This window comes from Camelus dromedarius, chromosome 11, assembly GCF_036321535.1.
Source record: "Camelus dromedarius isolate mCamDro1 chromosome 11, mCamDro1.pat, whole genome shotgun sequence".
Taxonomy (NCBI): domain Eukaryota; kingdom Metazoa; phylum Chordata; class Mammalia; order Artiodactyla; family Camelidae; genus Camelus; species Camelus dromedarius.
This window is the reverse complement of record NC_087446.1, coordinates 4,645,096-4,664,501: the sequence shown is the minus strand read 5'-3', so window position 1 is coordinate 4,664,501 and position 19,406 is coordinate 4,645,096. Positions and strand designations below refer to the sequence as shown.

Below are 19,406 nucleotides of genomic sequence, written 5' to 3'. Positions count from 1 at the left end.
TGGGGCCTGTGTCGGGTGAGCTCAGAGACGGGAGAGACAGCGGGTCGGCGAGGGGTTGCGTGCCCCTTTCAGACCAGTGGCCCCGTCTCCTGGCCCCCTGCCGCGCAGCTTCCCTCTGATCCCAGCTAACCCCGCCTTTCTCCCGCCTCCCCGCCTGCCTCCCTCCGTCCCCCCCTTCCCCAATTCCCTCTTCTCTTCCTCTCTCCCGGCCATCACTGAAACAAATGTGTCTTAGGCTTCAGGTCAGTTAGAAATTTAATCACACCCCGCCCCGAGACCTGACTTGGGACGACCCCCGCCTGCATGGCCGCCAAGGCTGACGGTCTCCATGTGCCCTTGCAGCTCCCCGTGTGGAGGACCAGCCACACCGTCAAGTGGGAGGGCGTGTGGCGCGAGCTGGGCTGCCTCTCCAGGACGGCGGCGTTCGCTGTCCGCAAGGAGAGCGGGCACTCGCTGAAGTCGTCGCTCTCGGTAAGGGCTCCCGCCCCGGGAGGTGCGTAGCTCCTGCCGCACGCGGGAGACTGGTCTCCGCCGACACCGGGAGGGACTGAGAGGTGTCACGGCTCGGGCGGCCAACGCGGTGCCTCCTGGTCACTTTGTGAATTTCCAGACGCGACCTCGTGTCGCTTTTCCTGAGTAACATCATGGTAGCGGGAAACGATGTGATAAGAGCTGGCTGTGGCGTTCTAGCTGAAAGCTGGCTGAGCTGACTCGGGTCGGGTGTCGCGCTCCCTGAGTGAACAAACCGGGTGTCGGGGGCGGCGTCTCCCTCCTAACGGACGTGAATTGTTTCTCCCACTCTCAGTTCCCTCGCTCACAACGCAGGGTTTTCGTCAAGAGTTTGAGAGTGCTTAGCAAGCGCTAGGCTAGAGTTAGTGCCCAGGGAGCATCTGTTGTTATCATATAGTCCTGTCTGAAGTGCAAATACCTCCAAGTCCAAATTTCTTTCAGCACGCAATGGTCATCGACTCTCGGAACTCCTCCATCCTACCAAGAAGAGGCGCTTTGCTGAAAGTTAACCAGGTAGTGATCCTTCGCCCATGCCCACCGCAGGCCTGGCGGCCCTGGAGGGATGGGGCGTCACACACAGTAGTCTCGTTTTAACACTGAACGTTTTCCTTTAATTGTAAAAATCTCTCTAGAATGGCTTGCAAAGGTGTGCGTCCACTCTCCGGGTTCCCAGCCCTGGAATTGCTCCCTGTAGCTCGGGCTTTGCCTTCGCAGAGCACAGAGTGGGGATAGGGCTCTGGCCTCTGTGACGGTGTCGCTCGGTAGGCCGGGAGGAAAGTTAGGAGTTGGTGTGAGTGATTCCTTTGGTTCCCCTTGAAGAACAGCTCAAGGCAGGCACTGTAGCCCCTGTGCCTGCAGGCCCGGCAGGTGACCTCGGGGGGAGAAGCCGGCCATGGGGAGGGGGGCACTGATTGCTCTGTTGGCTGGATCCTCAGCTTCAGAGGACCAGCTCGAAATCAGATTTTCATATGAAATATGCCAAAGTGTAAAACGTTGGCTAATTTTTTTCCCAAACACTGATTAGGCCAAACAAGCCGTGGCATCCTTTGCAAGCTCTGTAATAAAATGTTGGTCTTGCCAGTGTATTTCTCTCACATATAATAAGGAATAACTGTCTGCAGTTACTTGATGAGTTTGATGACTCTGTGTCTCTGTCAGTCCCCTGGTACCATCTAGAACAACTCGTATTTAGTTTCTCGGAGATGGAAGTAGTCTGTTGCCTTTCCCAAAATCCAAAACAGCAAAACTGAGTCCTAATTGCAGTGACATTTAGTAACCTCTGTAGTGAGTCTGTTTGCTGCATTTGACCTGAGGATTCTTCCCACAGGAGCTGGCAGGCTACACTGGAGGGGACGTGAGCTTCCTAAAAGAGGACTTTGAGCTTCAGTTGAATAAACAACTCATATTTGATTCGGTGAGTATTTAGCCAGAATACAGTCACCTGTGTTTATGCCCCTCGTTTTTGGAATCTTATTGGAAGGTCTCAGTTCTTGAATATGCCAGCACTAAACAGGAAGTCGGAACACTAATGCTTGAAACTGAAGTGCTCGATCTTTTAACCTCAGCCAGAATTGAGGATCCTCTGGGGAGAAGTGATGATTAGTCTCTTTAAGTGTCGTCTGTCAGTCATCTGACGCAGTGCCACGGCAGAGCCCCTTCCCCATTTATCAGCTCAGGTCCGTCAAGAGAATGTGTCTGGGGGACCGAGGGGGCCACCTGCTTTACCTCCCGATGCTGCTTCCCTGGAAGCTCGGAGTCTGCATCTTACTGCGCTAGGTCTTCAGGGCTCTGGGTGCTTCCAGGAATGTCTTCGTTTAATCTTTTTAACCCAGTTTGGTTTAGTTCCTTCTAATTCCCTCAGGACATGAGGAGGAGGTGGCTGGGTTCTGACTGGGGCAGTGGGGCCCCGGCCTGGGAGACATGGTGCTTCTTCTCCAGTCTTCCCAGCACCGCTCTCCACACCCCTGCTGCTGCCTGTGCCCTTAGCTACCTTAAAGTAGGGGGTGCCGGGGGAGGGTACAGCGCAGTCACGGAGCGCGTGCTTAGCGTGCATGAGGTCCTGGGTTCAATCCCCAGTGCCTCCATTAAAATAAGTAAACAAACCCGCCGTCCCCCATTAAATCAACCAACCAACCAATCAATCAATCAATCAATCTGCTCTTAAAAAAACAAAACAAACTCTGGGGAGGAGTGAGTTTTAATGAAATGGTACACACGTATAATTTAAAAATCCCCTGTTACTGCTTCCAGTCAGTCCTGGACTTGGTGCACTGTGAGTTCGGTTCCTGCCTTTCCCCTCCGCTGCTCTTCCGGAGGCTGCCAGGGGCCTCTCTCTGGTCCCCTTCTGTGCCTCCTGCACTGCACTGACCCCCTCGTCATTCGACTCCGTTATTACTGCCTTCTCCTTCCACACTTGTTTCTCCTTCTCAGCCTTCTTTTCCTCCCACCCCTCCATCCTTCCCTCCTTGCAGGTGTACAAGCTGCCAGGCACTGGGCACTAAGAATGCCTCAGTAAATAAAACACAGTTCCTGCTCTTACGTTCTGATGAAGGGTGACCCGCAAGCAATAGATCTATATGTAGCTTAGCAGGTGGTGATAAGTGATGTGATGAACAGCACAGCAGAGTAAAGGGCTAGAGAGGGACCAGAAGGGGTGCATCTTAGCTGAGACAGTCAGGGGAGGCATCTCTGAGGCCCCTAGCACTTAGAGCGATTGGAAGTGAGCCCCGTCTGCCTGCCCACGATGGCGTCTCCTGCCACGCGGAGCTGCTCAGGTTCAGCTTGGGAAGCGGAGGGCTGGAGTTGACCTGGCCTCGGGTGTTGCCAGGTGAGGTGGACACAAGTCAGTGAGTTTTAGTGGTGGGCCTGGGTAAGGAGGGAGCACGGGCAGGAGGGAATGAGGGGGCCGTTTGTAGGTCCTGCTGGTGTCAAAGATTTGGGGGGCTGGTGCGAGAGGGAGCCGGTGGGAAGACGTAGGTGGGGGGTTGACTGGGAGCCTTGGGCGCTTGTGGTCCTGAGGTCCCTGGGGACATGAGGCACAGTGGGGTTGTCTCAGGTGGGTAGTCAGCTCTGTTATTGCCCCCTTGTTAGGTCTGCGCCCTGGGTTGTGACTGGCAGGCAGGCGGAGGGGGATGGAGGACGGGTGCCGGGGTAACCGGGGGCTCTCAGTCGGGAGGGGAGCTGCCCCCAGAGCGCCCGGGGCCTTTGATCTGTAGCATCTGTCATGTGGTTGAACAAGGACTTGGATTTCTCAGAATAGTGTCCATTGGGCCTGCTCTGCCCACTCTGTCCCAGTTTTCGTCTGTTGTCCTTCCTACTGAAGCTTCTAAAAAAGAGGTATCTGAGTAGCTTCGAAGGGCATGGGAATTTGCAAGTCCGAGAGACGGCAGGAAGGGGAAGAGTGTGGGGGGTGCTCAGGAGACGTGGGGCGGGGGACGTGACGAGGGCCCGGGGTGAGGCCCCAGGGAGCCTCTTCGTGCTGTAAGGCATCACGGGGTCGGGCTTGTGTGTGGATTACGTGGGCGTGGAGGTTGGATCCCTGACCGAGGGTTAGGTCACTGCCCCTGACCTGTGAGAGACAGGGCTCTGTCCCTCAGGACTGGGTGGGCAGTTTGTGTCTCTTCGCACTTCTTAATGGCAGGAACAGTGTACCCTGAGCCTGCCTTTCCTGCGACGCCTGGGTCCTCAGCCCCCTTGCGCTTTGCGGCTCAGCCAAAGAGGCCTGGGCAGCTGCAGAATCACTTGTCCGGGACCACGGCTGGTCCCGCTGGGCCTGGGGGAGACGAGGTTGCTGCCCTGCGTGGGGGCAGGAGCCAGGCCCTGCTTAGGGTTTGGGCTTGTTTTTCACTTGTGTTCAGTATGTCTTTATTTGACATTTGAAGTTGCAAGTTATAAAAAGTATCCACAAAACTCCTTGACCTGTAGCTCTTCTAGTGCACGAGCCAGGTGTCCCCTCCTGCAGCCCGCGTGCCCCCGCCCAGGGCTCGGCGCGCCGCAGGGGCTGGGCCCGGGGCCAGCGACCAGGTCTCAGTGCGGCTTCTGTCTGCCGACGCTCATTGGAATGGAAGCAACGCTGGAGTAAAACGATTGTTTGTTTATATTTCAATAGGTTTTCTCAGCGTCTCTCTGGGGTGGAATGTTGGTACCCATGGGTGATAAGCCATCAAGTATTGCCGATAGGTAAGTAACAGGGGAGGACTGGGTAGTTTGCGGACGGTTTCCTTTGGGTCTTTCTGGTTGGTTTCCTACAAGATATTTTAGAGAAGTTTAACTATTGAGGAAAGCAGATATTTCAAATTTTAATGTAGTTTTTGTGTTTAAGCTCATTTCAGAATACCCAGTATATCTCATAGTTAATATTTTTTTGCTTTTTGGGGGAGAGGTAGAGTTAACTCACTTTATTATATTAACAGTTTTCTATTCTCTTCTGAGTATGAAAGAATACAGTTCATAGATGTTGTAGAAATATAAAAATAGAGAAACATTTTAGAAAGTAGAACAGTCCTGCTCAGTGATAAGCAGAGTTAGCATTTGGGACTACAGTGACTCCTGAACGACCCTGGGGGGTTCATCCGAGTATAATTTACAGTCGGCCCTCTGCACCCACGGTTCCTTCACATCCGCAGATTAAGCCAAGCACCGACCGTGCAGCACTGTAGTATTTGCTGTTGCAAAATACCCGTGTACGGGAGGACCTGTGCAGGTCAGACCTGCCTTGCTCACGGGTCAACTGTGTTTCCTCTTACTCGGTTTCCTTGTGCAGGTGTATGTGTGTGTGTGCACATAAGTTTATGCACACATCTATATGGTTGATACACTGTGTTTTGCATACAGTTTTGTGTCCTCTGCTTTCTAAAAATTATATAGAGTAAATCATTCATCAAATCATGGGAAATTTTTCATAAGCAGCATTTTAATGCTTCATTATTTGCATATAAGTAACCCTGTGAAGAACATAACCTTGTGAATAATTTTTGTTCATTTTATTTTCTGAGGAGCGACTCCTCAGTGTGGAATCACTATCTCAAAAGAATAAGAGCATTTTGAAGGCTCGTAAAGAGCAGTGCTGGAGCCTGCCTGTCAGGAAGCTCCTGGCGGCTTCGGCTCCCGCCGGCAGAGTGTGAAGTTGTACCTGTTGCTTATTATCGGTTGCTCTTAATAGAAATACTGACGGTTACCTTGGAGCCGAGGAACTCTTTCATCTTGCATTAGTTAAAGTGTTGTTTTACCCTTTTCAGATGGCAGTTTGGAAGTAGAAAAAATTTTTTTAACTCCAAATTCTGGAGCCTAACATTTTCACCTCCGTGAATCTAATGTACAGAAATACATTCCTGAGAGAACAAGGATTTATAGAAAAGGATGTCCATCAGTAGCATTATTGGTAGTCGCAGAAATTCTAAAACTGCCTCTAGGAAAATGATTAAATTCAAACACAGCTGTTCTAAAGAGACTGTGTAATTGTTTAAAAGGACGAGATGATGTCCGTAAGTGGAAGTGTACATGGAAGTGTGTTCAGTTGCCTGCTGTCTGGTCAGGGGAATGTGTGTGTGTGTGTGTGTTTGCAGCCACCACACCGAGGGTCTGGAAAGTCAGCCACCAAACCAGTGACAGCGGTCAGCCCTTGGGGGCGGGGACACAGTGGGCAGATGAAGGGCGAGGAAGAACTTTTTCACTTTTTGTGCTTCCTGGATCATTTTAATTCTTCCAAAAAAATGTATGGAATTTATCATTAAAAAAAAAAGTAAATGGACCTTGCTCTTTGTTTTTGTAATGAATGTTAATAGGGTATTCAGAAAGGCTTTGCTTAGAAATCCCAAATAGTAAAAACACATTTATAGACTTTTAAACTCAAGTTCCAATGAATAAATTCACAAAGGCTTTTATCCAGGGGGACAATCAGAGGAACAGCGCACTGTTCCCTTTGTGCTGCTCCAGACCCAGGGACGTTGGTGGGGCCGCGGGGCCAGTGCTGCTGTCGCCCCCATGGCAGACGTGGTGGGAAGATCGGGCACAGCTTCTCTGGTCATTTTAATTCATTGTTTAGTAATTACCAGGGTCTACAGCTGGGTTCTAATGAAAGCTGTTAGATTTTATAGAAAGTGGACGGGATTTCTAGTAATTTTTTAATTCATGCTTTTCATTTTACTCAGATATAGTTTAAAAGAGTATGATAACCCAGTTCATTAAGAAACACAAGGGAGTTCATTAAAAATTTTTTAGTATATACTTTTCTCCTAATTAAAAATCACTATGGAAAATACTAAAAAAAATGTAAAATTACAGTACTTCTGTTTTGGTCTCTTTCTTTCTAGTATTTTCCTCTATTTGTAAAGTTCGGATCATACTGTTACATAATTTGTGTCCCTCTTCTTTTTAAACTTAAGTAACTTAAGTTTTACCTTAATTATTGTGAGCACGTAGGAGGCTGTTTTGAAAAGGAGCAGCTTAGTGAACTCTTACAAACAGGGACGATTCCTTTACAGCAGACCGTCCCCTTGAGGGTCTTTATCTGAGCCTTGAAGTTTGAAGTGTTTCTTTAGATGTTTAGATTTGGGTTAGGTTAGAAGTTTGGATTTTAATGAAACTCAGCACACTCCCGGGCATCTTCCGAATTCATGAATGATTCAGCACGGGGAAAGTTGCGGACGAGGCAGGACACACGTGTGCCTCCTGATGTCGATTGTCCCTGCCGGCTGTCCTCTGACATCCACCTCCTCTTGCAGATTCTACCTCGGGGGACCCACGAGCGTGCGGGGCTTCAGCATGCACAGCGTCGGGCCGCAGAGCGAAGGTCTGTTGTCCCCACGATATGTACGCCAAACTGGAAAAACCTTGAGCTGACGGTGGCATCTCATTTTTGAAAGCATATGTGTGTTTAAACTGCCACAACAGTAGATGTTCACATGTACCAGTGGAACTGGCACCCGACACAGCATCCACCACACAGCAGGCCAGGAAAGGCGTCTGTGGAGGAAATGATAGAAAACGAGAGAACAGAACTAAGCAAAGGTTCACGACCGTGGCCTCTGGTCCCGTTGCCCAGAGCTGACACGTGTGAGCGTCCTATTTAAACACACACGCCCACACATGCGTGCTGTGTGGACGTGCTGTGTTCTGACCTGGTCCTCCCGCCACCCCGCAGTAACGACGTACAAAAAGACTTTCATACGAACAAGTACTTTACTGTTTTTAATGGCTGCTTAATTCGTCTTATTGACAAGCCATGATTTTTTTAAATTAATGGGACTTAAAATTTTTTTTTGAAATATGATGCGATAACTTTAATATTACGATAAGCATGCATTTCAATAAGAAGACCTGGAGGAAGTACAGCACAATGTTAATTATGGTTTTATCTGGGTGATGAGAATTACTAATAATTTTAGTACGTCTTTTAAAATGCATTTCTGCACTTTCCAAATTTTCTGCAAGTTTCCATTAAGTTTGTTTATTGAGGTATAGATGATTTACAATACTCTGTAAGTTTTAGACGCACAACAATTTTTACAACAAATTTTTCCGTGGGTCACGATTCTTAAAAGATTCTGTTCCATTTATACTTATTCTAAAACATTGGCTACACCCGCTGTGTAATGGGCTTTATTTTTGAGAGCCGTTTTAGGTGAACGGAAAACTTGGGCACAAAGTGCAGTGCTCCGCTGCTCCCGCCCATAGCACCCTTTGTCGGTGGCATCTCGCGATCCTGTGGGGCCCTTGTTAGAGCTGAGAGCCAGCGCTGATGTGTGATTGCTGACTAGGTCCCATGTCCACATTAGGGCTCGCTTTGTGTGGCCTCGTTTCATGGGCTTTGACAAGCGCACAGTGGCGTGTATCTACCATTACAGTACCCCGCAGAAAGGTTTCACCGCCCTAAAAATTCACCACGCTCCATCCACCTCTTCATTCCTCCCTCCCTTCTCCCTCCTTACTTCCTGGCAACCACTGACCTTTACTATCTCCATAGTTCTGCCTTTTCCGGAATGGCATATAATTGGAATCATGCGGTATGTGCCCTTTTCTGACTGGCCTTCTTGACTAAGCAGTATGCACTTAAGGTTCTCCCATGTCTTTTTTCTTTATAATGTATTTTTTAGATTTTTGTTTTTACATATAAACGTTTAAAAATTTGAATATAAGTGATTTACAATATTACATTAGTTTCAGTTGTACAACCTAGTGATTTGATCCTCCGTATTTTTTTATAGCTTGATTGCTCACGTGTTTTTATCACCGAATAATATTCCACTGTGTGGCTGTACCACAGGTTGTTTATCCACTTACCTACTGAAGGACAGCTTGCCTGCAGGACTCCCAGTCTTTGGCAATTATGAGTAAAGCTGACATAAACATCTATGTGCAGTTTTTTATTTGGACATAAGGTTTCAGCTCATTTGGGTAAATATCAAGGAGCCCAATCGCTGGATTGTATGGTAGAACTATGTTTAGCTTTGTAAGGAACTGCCAGATTGTCTTCCAAAATAGCTCTAGCATTTTGCATTCCCAGCAGCAGTAAATCAGAAAGACAAAAGCCTGGTGATCTTTCATGGCTGCTTGCTTCATCCTCCCACCTTACTGCAGTCTTTATAGACCAGACCCCAAGATTCAGACGTTTAGACTGGTTCCTTTTCCCTTAGAATTATATAACAATGTGCCAGCAAATAGCCTAACTGAATCTCTGTGTTCGTCTGTAAGTTTTACTTTATAACATAAAGCTCCAGATGCGGACTTGCTAGATCAAAGGGTTTTGAGATTCTTCAGTTTTCATATTGGTCTCTGGAAAGTTTGTCTCACTCATACTCTCCCCCAGCAGTGAGTGAGAATTCCTGTTTCTGGAACTGTCTCTAATACTTGACATTTTGTCAGAGGATCTCCACATGTATTAGAATCTTTAAAAACATCATTTAAATGGATGCATGTTCTTTTAGAGTGATTTAGTAGTATGTGTCTCTCTCTCTTTTTTTTGAAAAGTAACAGTTTCTTTTAGTGACTGTGAAAGTTTTGGAATCTGATTTAATTTGCTTGAAAGTTAAAACATAAATTCCTTAATAAAAGGCCATTGGTAAGATTCCATGGGAAGAACGTAAATTGCTGTAACTTCTCGTGAAAGCAGTTTGACAATTTGTATCAAAAGCCTAAAACATATGAGCAAGGACTATTGAAAATAATAGTCCCAAACTATCTTCACACTGTGGAATATTACACAGCAGTGAGGATGAACAAGTTAGAGCCTCTGGCTGGATGGCACGAATGAGCATTGGAAACGTGCCCCCCACCCCCCAAAAAAAAGCCAGACCCAGAGTGTGCATGCTGTGTGATTCCATCCGTGTGATTTGTAGACATGGTGAGATGGTCTGTGCCGTCGGACGCCAGCTGCACTTGGCCTGAGTGGTAGGTTGTGATTACAAAGGAGAACAGGGCCTTCTGGGGGCTGCACGTGTCTGTTTCTCAGTCTAGGTGCTCACTATAGGCTGTGCTCCGTGTGTGGAGTCACTGAGCCGTATACACTTAGGTGTATGTACTTTGTGTGTGTTTTACTTCAAGACTGTTTAAAATGTGTGTGTGCAAGGAAGCCCATCACCTCTTCACGTCCACTGTCAAGTTCAGCACCAATATGGCAGCAGTCAAAGGATAGGTCATTATATTACAGCACATATAAGTGATTATTCAGGCATCAAGATCACATTTTCAAAGAATACAAAGTATTAGAGGGAAGTGCTTACAGTATATTAAACAAACAAAAAGCCAGGATAAAATGACTCACATTTTATTTTCTTATTATTCGTTACAATTCACTGGACAAAAGAACACCAGGGTGTTAGCTGGTTATCTCAGAATGCTGGAATTAAAGGAGAATTTCCTTTTTTTCCTGCTTCTATGTATTTATCAGATTTCCCACAACGAGTATATTACTTTTGTGATTAAAGTAAAATAGGTTATTTAAGAAAAGAGAGCGACACTTGCTGGGAAAGGAAGGCAGACCTGGCTGACCTCCTGTTACCTGTTCAGTCTTTGTTTCCTTTGGAGCTTTAGTATCAATAGGGACGGAGGAGGTGCTGGAGTCTTTAAGCAAATAAGCAGCTCATTCCTTGAGGCTGATCTTGGAGGCAACCCGTATTTTTCTCTTTCATGGTCTGTCATTTTGTATTAAAGGAGACTAAGACACTTTATAAAGAGTCTTTTGTAGCAAAGTATACACATTTTTTTGTTGTTGTTGTTGCTTTAATGTTGAGGCTCTTTGTAGTTAAAATGGAATGGATAGGAACATTTTTAGAAATAACACATATGTGTGCTCTCAGTGGATAGTCTTGAATTTTGGCAAAGGTAACCTTTGTCCAAAAAAAAAAAAAAACAACCCGCAAGTGGTCCTGAATCTTTAAAAATGAGCGTCTTTATAGAGCCGAGCTAGGACGGCTTCCTTGTGCAGTGGGTGGGTAGCAGATTCTTCCTGGTTCTGTACAGCCGTTTCCAGGAACTGCAGAGGCACTTTGTGTACCTTGTGTCTCTGTATCGTGGTCTTAACATTTGCAAAATAATGCATTTCTTTGCCAAGTGACAGTGACTGGTCACCCGCAGCTGTGGAAGAAGTGGTTTGCAAGAGTTTACTTATTTTATTCCGAGCATGTTACAGATACGATAAATTCCTGATTTCATTCTTTCCTAATTACACACTAGCTTTTTTTTTTTTTCAGTTAAAGCAAATTATAAAAGCAGGAGAAGAAGATCATTTTAGAAAGATGGTTTGAAATGAGGCCAGCAGGAGTTAGAAGAGCAGCTGCTCGCAGACGCGGGCACGGAGTGCGGTGGGCACAGCACGCGTCTCGCTCGTGAAAATGGTGGCACATCAGTGTGATTTTGAGCCTGTGACCTCGTTCTGATCTGCACTCCTTGCTCACCTAGGAGACTACCTGGGCGGAGAGGCGTACTGGGCCGGCGGCCTGCACCTGTACACCCCGTTGCCTTTCCGACCGGGCCAGGGCGGCTTCGGAGAGCTGTTCAGAACACACTTTTTCCTCAACGCGGGAAACCTGTGCAACCTCAACTACGGTAAAGCCGGGACCGCGGGGCAGCCCCGCGGCGCGGGCGGCCCGTGCGAGAGTGCGGGGCACGGCAGGTGTCCGCGCCTCACTCAGATTACGTCATCTAAAGTGCAGGGGGTGCGCCCTCCGTGGCTCCCACACCCCTGATGCAGTGCCCAGAGTAAAGGTGTTGGCTGAATGAATGAAAAAAGCGGGAAAAATCATCTAGTGCTGTCTTACATTAAAAGTCTATTTATTGAGCAGACTTGCTCGAGCCCCTACTCTGTGCCAGTCATTAAGGCCCCAGAGCTGAGCGCGAGCTGGTCCCTTGTCTGGGTGCTCAGGGCCCAAGAGTCACAGGTGCGTCCAGCTAGGAGGGCGTGGGGAGGGGTCTGGAAACCAGGGCCTGGAGTAGGGCTTCCCGGGTGGTCAGCGGCCGGGGAAATGCCATTCGAGGCAAAGGGAGCAGAATGTGCCAGCCATGAGAATGGGGAGGAAGTGCGGCCTCCAGCCCGCTTGGCTTTGGCCCTGTCTCACTTCATTCATTCTCCTCGACTGTCTAGGCCTGGCTTGAGAAATCACCGGAGGCCACACAGCGGGGAGGGAGGCAGGACTTACCCGAGGGCAGCAGGGGCCACGTGCCGTAGCTCACGTCCCTCTTCTCGCTTTTCAGGGGAGGGCCCCAAAGCTCACATTCGGAAGCTGGCGGAGTGCATCCGCTGGTCTTACGGTGCCGGGATCGTCCTCAGGCTCGGCAACATCGCGCGGCTGGAGCTGAATTACTGCGTCCCCATGGGCGTGCAGGGGGGCGACAGGTGGGTGCAGGCGTTCCTCTCCACTGGTCCATGGCTCTTTCTTGTCACGGTACTTTGTTTTGGACATTAGTTAATATCTCACCAGTGGCCTTTAAGACTCAAGACTTCAGGGAAAATTGAATCGTTAGCAGAAGAATGAAAACACCCGTGTTTTTCTCTGTTGGATTTCTCCCCATCCAGTGTGAGGGAAAATGTGCTGTGTCCCGGTCCCCCGCCTCACACTGTGGGCACTCGTGCCCAAGGAGCAGGAGCTCCTCTCCCGGCCTGGCTGGCGGTGGCCGCTGGCGTCGCTGACCCTGCGCTGAGGGCAGAGAGAGATGTTGCGGGCGGTGACAGCAGCCAGGAGCTCGGAGGTCGGGGTGGGCACAGAGGCTCCCGCCGCAGAGGCCGTGCTCCCCAGGCCGCTCCCTGCAGTGGTTTGCACCCGCCCTCTTGGCCTTTCTCCACCAGTCATTTTACTGAACAAGGTTTGCTGGGTATTACATGGATGAACATGGTATAAGGCCATTTATATTTATGGAAGTTGATTTTGTTCTTGAATTATTCGGTATGTGTTATAGAACTTTTAAGAAGTCCGAAGTGCTGTCCTCAGTAGTACACGCGGTCGGCCCGGCGAGTGTGACAGCCCCACAGTCCGGGGCCTTCCCGGCAGGCGTTTCCGCCTCACGTCTGGAGGCCGGGAAGCCCCGGGTCAGGGCGCCGGCAGATCTGGGCCCTGATGAAGGGTCCTCTGCCTGGTCTGCAGATGGCACCTTCCCTCTGTGTCCTTACTTGGCAGAGAGAGAGCAGGCTCTGTGGTGTCTCTTATGAAGACACTCATCCCACCACGCGGGCCCCATCTTGAATGAGGCATCTCATCTCAGGTGCCATAATGGCCTCCCAAAGGCCCCGCCTCCAGATACTGTCACCTGGCGGGGGTGGGCGTTGAGTGCTTCCGCACAGAGGGCCTGGGGGACACAGACATGCCGCCCATGACCTTGTGTTCCTGTTTTCATGCTCACCCATCTCAGCGCTCTAGGCTACTTTTTTTTCTTTTGGGTGTTCTGTCTACAGTCAGCCACGGTGCTGAGTCACAGCCCAGGTTTCAAGCATGAAGCTGTGGTTTGTCCTGGTTTAAGGAAATGCTCTGCAGCTTTACTCCCACTGTCTCCTTCAGCCTGGTGGGTGATGGCGTTTTGAAAGGAGCACATTAGAAAGCTTTTAACAAAGCGTTAGTTCTCAGGTGCAGTTCGGTGTCTGTCGTCCAGACCTGCAGGCCGCCTGGATGGTGGTCTGCTCTCTGCTCTCGCCAGAAGGTGCTTTGGGCTGGGGCTGCCGTGCCTCCCTCGTGGTGTTGGGGCACCCTCAGCTCGCAGCTGCTCCGTAGACTGTTAATCCCCCTCCACACCTTGTGCTCGGCGCAGAGCACATGCTGAGAAGGGTCTGGTTGCACAGGCTGAGTGTGCGCTGGAGTCCAGCTTGTCTGCTCTCTGGGCGTGTGGCCTGGGGTAAGTTACTTAACCTCTCTGGGTCTCCGTTTTCACGTCCGGAGAATGGGCACTATTGGTAGTGATTACTTGGCAGGTTTGAGGACTAAATGCATGAACACATGCACTGCTCATAGAGCAGTGCCTGGCGTGTAGTCAGCAAGGCTGGTTATTTCTCGTGTTGTTCCTGCTCCTGGTGCGCTCAGCCCGGCCGCCTGTTTACGTAGGAAGCAGACCGTGCCCCCTCGCCTCTGTGGTGTCACAGTATGGCTGGCACCTGGCTGACTGTGTTTGAGACATGCTGTAGATGGGGTGTTGTGTCCTGATTTCAGGGCTGGGCACTTTTTTCTAGAAGAGGGTTTTGCATTAGGTAACAGCAGAGATTCTTCAAATGTTTTTGGTAAATAAAGCTAATTTTGCAGGTTGCTTTCTGTAAAGCCATATTCCCACCAGAGGTATGGACTTCAGGCTCCTTGGCTTAACGACCAGGTGCTAGTGGAATCCTGGCAGAGAGCCAGGGGTGGGGAGCGTCTGACCAGCTCCACGTCTCTTCTGAGAGCAATTAGAACATTTGGGGCAGGAAGGTGATCGATCACTGGTACTTACTGATGCTTACCTTGTGGGAGGCACCAAGCTAAGCACGGCTTTTGCCGGATGAGGAAACCGAGACTGGGAAGTGTCAGCCGTCGGTCAGCGGCAGCTCCAGGGTGGGGAGGGCCTGCCCGTTGAGGCCGGAGTGTGAGCTCTGTCCTCTGCACCAGAGCACAGGTGGACCAGAGCCCAGCTCCCCACCGCTCCCTGCAGGACAGGGCGTGGGGAGGCTGCAGTCACCCTCACCTCGGGCATCGACCGCAGAAAGACAAGAATCACCCTCTTCTTGCTTGTGTCCTCGTTCAAACTTCAGTTCTGTACCAACTTCTCTGTCTCAGAGAATACATTGCTGTTTCCGTGACGATCCATTGGTGTGGATTAACCGTGTTTAATGTTAGTCCATATTATACAAGTCAGTACGTGATAAACGTGTGTAATGACAGAGAAGCCTGGCAGCGCCTGCAGGTTTTCAGCCGCAGCCTTAGTGTCTGTTTCACCATGACTGACCATCAGCCCCGAGGAGTGACCGGGGTCCCTGGACTGGCCTTGAGGCACCTGCGACTGGCCTGGCTGGCCTGTGGGTGGGGCTGTGCGGCTGGCCCCCGCCCTGTCCCTCCCTGGCTGTGTGATCCTCGGGTCCTGCCTCCTGCCAGTTCTGGGCCTCCTGCCCTTCAGACGGGAAGGTGGGGCGCGGCCACCCCGCGTTGCGGCCGCGTGTGGCTGCAGTGCCGCCGGCGGCCGCTGGGTGTCAGTGTGCTCCCGGAATCAGCGGTGCTGCCCTCCGAGCCTCCCGCTTCACCTTCCCGCTCTGCCTCGCTCCCCTCAGGTTACCTCTGAAAAGCGTGTTTCAGACATTAATTTCAAACGCGGTTTCTCCCGGGAGGAGGAAGCTTGCTGTGTGTACGGTATTTAAAGACCAGAGCATAAGGAGGCGCGTTCCCCCGGCGGCGGCAGCTCTGGGACCGAGGTGGCTGCAGCAGATGCTCCCCGTGTGCGGCGTCCTGCACGGGGCGCGCCCTTCGCTCAGTGTGAGGCTTTGTTTGAAGTCTTAGCATCCAAATTGGAATTTTGTGACGTTTGAGTGATGTCGCCAGCGCTTAATCTTCATTTCTAAAATTAGGCGACTAGCAGGATGGGAGTTATGTGCATTCAGTTCATCCGTAGATACCCCCTCCCCCGCTCAGTTAATGCCGTCACTCTATAGTTAGGGTTGCAGACCTTTACAGAAGTGGCAACGGGTCTGAAATGTTTGCTGAGTTTTCTACCTGATGTGCTTGGTGGCACCGTTGTCTCTGGGGTCCAGGAGCGGTCTGTCGCTCTGTGTCTTACTGAGTGTGGTCCCTGGAGATCCCTAATGACTAAGGTGGCTCCCTGGGAGGGCAGCTCATGGCTAGTAACGGAGAAAGACGGGGAAGAGGATCATGGTGGCTGGGGTGGGCGTGAGAGGGCCTCCTGGAGGAGGTGACACCTGAGCTGAAGCTTCTGGAAGAACCACTAGGGACTTGGAGGGGAGAGCCTTCCAGGCCACTGAACAGCTGGAGCCAAGGTGTGGACACGTGAGATGCCAGCAGGTACCAGCTGACACTTCCACAGGTGCAGAAGTGAGGAGTGGGGTGGCCCTTGAATGCCAGGTGGAGCCTAAGGCTCAATCCTGTCCCCTTCCTGGCTCTGCCTTCCAGACTCTCTGGCCTTTTCCCTTTGGGCACACCCTGAGGTCTCCGAGTCCTGGCCCTCGTCTGCGCTGACTTCCCCATGCTGAGGCTGGCGCCCATTCCCCGAGTGACGGCTGGGTGCGAGGTGGGAGCCTGTTGAAGAAGCGTTGCTCCCAGTGCTGGGGGCCATGTGCAGGGCGCTGAACACGTAGCAGCAGCTGGGGGCCCGGGCCCTGGCGTGACCTTCGTCAACACCCCCTGGTGGTGTGGAGCCAGAGGTGGGGCAATGCAGGCAGGGAGGCCTCCAGGGCCGCGCTGCGCTCACACAGCCAGGGCTGCCCACGGCAGGCGGTGGGAGGGGGGGACGGGGTGCTGTTTTGAGGTGCCTGCTGTGTGGAGCCACAAGAACGCGGGCACGGCGGTCAAGACAGGAAGATGGGCTTCTGGCGAGGCTGGCTGGGTGCCCCGCGTCCTGTGGCTGCCCCCGTGGTGCCATTCGGGGTATCCGCAGTGGGCCTTTCCCCTGTGCCGCGCGTATATGCCTCCGGTCATAAGCCTGTGCTCGTACAGCTGCTTGATCCGTTCGCAGTTCGAGTGGACGAGCCCCTACTAGCACCCTGCTTGTTTCTGAGTCGTGTAAGCCCAGGGCTTGACTTACTTTTCTTGTAGCTCATTTTCAGATTGTTTTCTTAATGGTGAATGCAGGCATAGAGCACTTTGATGACCTGACCGTGTAAGGTGTAAAAGCCGGTTGTTCAGATCTGAGTCGCACTAAGTAATACAAACACAGTCGCAGTTTTGACGGCGGATCTTTGCCTTTTAAGGGCAGGGTGAGGTCTGCTCAGGATCGCGGGGACTGCGTCTGTCCCTTGCAGTTGGACGGCTTCTGCTGATGCAGCTGGTTAATGAGCACTCTTGACCCTGCGGGAGGGCAGGAGCAGCAGTAACGATTCTGTCTTGAATCTGTTAATTGATGAGATATTTTGATCCCTCGCTCATTCAGGTTGAAAAAGAACAACTTGCTGCCAGTTTTCATAGGCTGTAAATCCGGAGATTGGGTTAGGGCACAGGTGTTATGACAACAGAAATACCAGCTTTCCTCTGAAGGAAGGAGCCATTCTCGTCCAGTTTTTCTAGAAACTGCCCACAACTTGTGAAGACGCCACGTTCCACAAACGCTCCGTCAGCTGCTGGTTGGGATTCGGACTGTGGTTTTTCCCTGAAGCGTCTGCTTCCTGGTGTCTAGGCCCCCGGGTTAGGCCCTTTGTTCTGTGTGCAGCACTGGTCCTGCCCCCGAGCACAGCCAGCAGGTGGGTCGCGTTGCCTTGGGCGACTGTGGGAGTCCATCCTCCACGCCGTGGGGCAGTCTGGGCCTGGCGGTGGTACGCCAGCCTCGCTGTGGAATCTCAGAACACAGGGGCCCACGCCGTGGCGGCGAGTCTCACCCTGAGTGCATCCGGGGTGTGCACCAGGCCGTCGGGGAGGCAGGAGGACCCGTAGCTGCGCATCCTCCCTCGCAGCTGAGGCGGCAGGGCCCGCGGGCGCACATGTGTCTGGTCCAGAGTCCTGCTCGGCTGCTCCTGCTGTGTGACCGCAGTCCTGTTCTCACTGCTCTGCCCGTTCGTGCATCTGGAAATGGGCTCAGTGGTCTGTCAGCCGGTCCCGACAGCACAGGGAACAGAACCTGTGGAGCATCCGCGGCCAGCAAGTGTCGCAGCCACATCACCTGTTTGCAGCCTTTCCTGGGTCAGAGCAGGCTGTAAAGAGCGGTCAGGGAAACCCTGTGGGCTGAGCACTGCCATCGCCGTAAGCCCCTGGGACCCTTCGAGGTCTGGGCTGCCCCGAGCTCCGCCGTCCCCCTGCTCCCTCCTCTCCGCCTCCCCGCTCGCTGCCGTGCTTCCTCCCAGTGCCCTCCCGTCCATCCTCTCTGTCCTCCCACCGCGCCCGGCCCTCCTGGGCGCTGTGCTTTGCCGGGTGCCCTTCCATGGCCACATCTCTCATCACTGCTCTGCTCTCTCAGAAGGGACCGCACGACTCCCCTCTTGCCTGATAGCCTTAGAGAGAAACACAAAGCTTGCCCCCCGCCCCCGGGGCTCTGTTGTTCATAACTATTTCTCTCTGAAGCCCTTTTCTCTTGTCACCAGTTGGGTCGGGACTGGGGGCACACAGAGGAATTGAAGAGGGGGCAGGAAAGGGGGTTCACGTCTCCATCGTCTCCATCTCATTCCCGTTTTCCATTCTCTGGAGGCTGGTGGTTAACAGCAGAGAGGGAAGCGGCCGGGCCTCCCAGACTGTCTTCCCGGAGGCTCAAGTTTATGGAACTGTGGACGGACGGGGCGGGCAGAGCAGAACACAGGATTGGTTTCCTGCCTTAAAACATAATTTTTTTTTGTAGGATTTGTGACGGCGTCCAGTTCGGAGCTGGGATAAGGTTCCTGTAACTGATGCTGAGCGTCCTCCCGTCCCTCCAGAGGAAGCCCTGGAGCTCGGGCAGCAGTGAGTCAGTCGGTGCCACACACTTTCTCTCCAAATAAACACATTTCACGTGATCCTTGACTGCGGTCCTTGTGGGAAGCCAAGTCAATAAATTTTAAAGACAGATACTGAGCTGCAACGTGGGTGTGGTTAGCTTTCCCCAGGCAGGGTGTCCCATGCGGCTTTTCCTGAGGACCACGTGGAGTGTACAGGGGGCCAGAGCTCGAGTCTCCTGCGTTCTTTCATGCGTACCGCCCAGTGGGGGTCCTGTCAGAGGGTCTGCAAACGCCTCGTCGTCCTGGACTCCCCCGGTCTCAGTGTTGGGTCCCACGTGTCAGAAGTGATTGGCAGAGCCCTGGGGGAGACTCAGAGACGCAGGCCTGCTGGTTCTAGGCACATGGGCTCCAGCTCGATGCTGAGGGACTGTGTTGGCGGGTGCAGCCGTCACAGTGTCACCTAAGTGTGTGTGAGTGCTGTGGAAGAGAGAGTCCAGTGTAACGTTAGGGACACTGAAGCTGACATTGGTGTTAATAAAGACGAGTGAACCACAGGCCTAGCGGCCTAACCCAGCCCAGAGCGGAAACCCGGCGTCAGCAGGGCTGCACTCCTCCTGGAGGCTCCCAGGGAGGACCTGTTTCCCAGCCTTTTCCAGCTTCCAGAGGCGCCCACGTTCCTTGGCCTGGGCCTTTGCTTTATTTTCAGAGCCAGCAGCATAGCATCTTCCTGTACCCTCTGAATACTTGCCTCTCGGTACCATCTTTTTGGCCCCTATGGTGACACTGAGCCCACCTGGACAGTCCAGGCTGCTCTTATTTTAATATCTGCAGTCTTAGTCCCCCCGGTTATATTACATAACATATTCACAGGCTCCAGGAATTAGAA

At 51.6% G+C, this 19,406-nt stretch overlaps 1 protein-coding gene across 1 annotated transcript in view; it reads left to right on the top strand.

The window, feature by feature from the left end:
- Window positions 1–18,598, top strand: part of SAMM50 (SAMM50 sorting and assembly machinery component) — a 30,805-nt gene extending 12,207 nt beyond the window's left edge. Inside the window, exons 8-15 of the mRNA XM_031463404.2 lie at window positions 343–471; window positions 952–1,023; window positions 1,838–1,924; window positions 4,619–4,689; window positions 7,233–7,300; window positions 11,407–11,553; window positions 12,199–12,340; window positions 18,445–18,598. Coding sequence (XP_031319264.1) covers window positions 343–471; window positions 952–1,023; window positions 1,838–1,924; window positions 4,619–4,689; window positions 7,233–7,300; window positions 11,407–11,553; window positions 12,199–12,340; window positions 18,445–18,490 — 762 coding nt within the window. The 3' untranslated portion in view covers window positions 18,491–18,598. The remainder of the gene's footprint in view (window positions 1–342; window positions 472–951; window positions 1,024–1,837; window positions 1,925–4,618; window positions 4,690–7,232; window positions 7,301–11,406; window positions 11,554–12,198; window positions 12,341–18,444) is intronic.
- The last annotated feature ends 808 nt before the right edge of the window (window positions 18,599–19,406 follow it).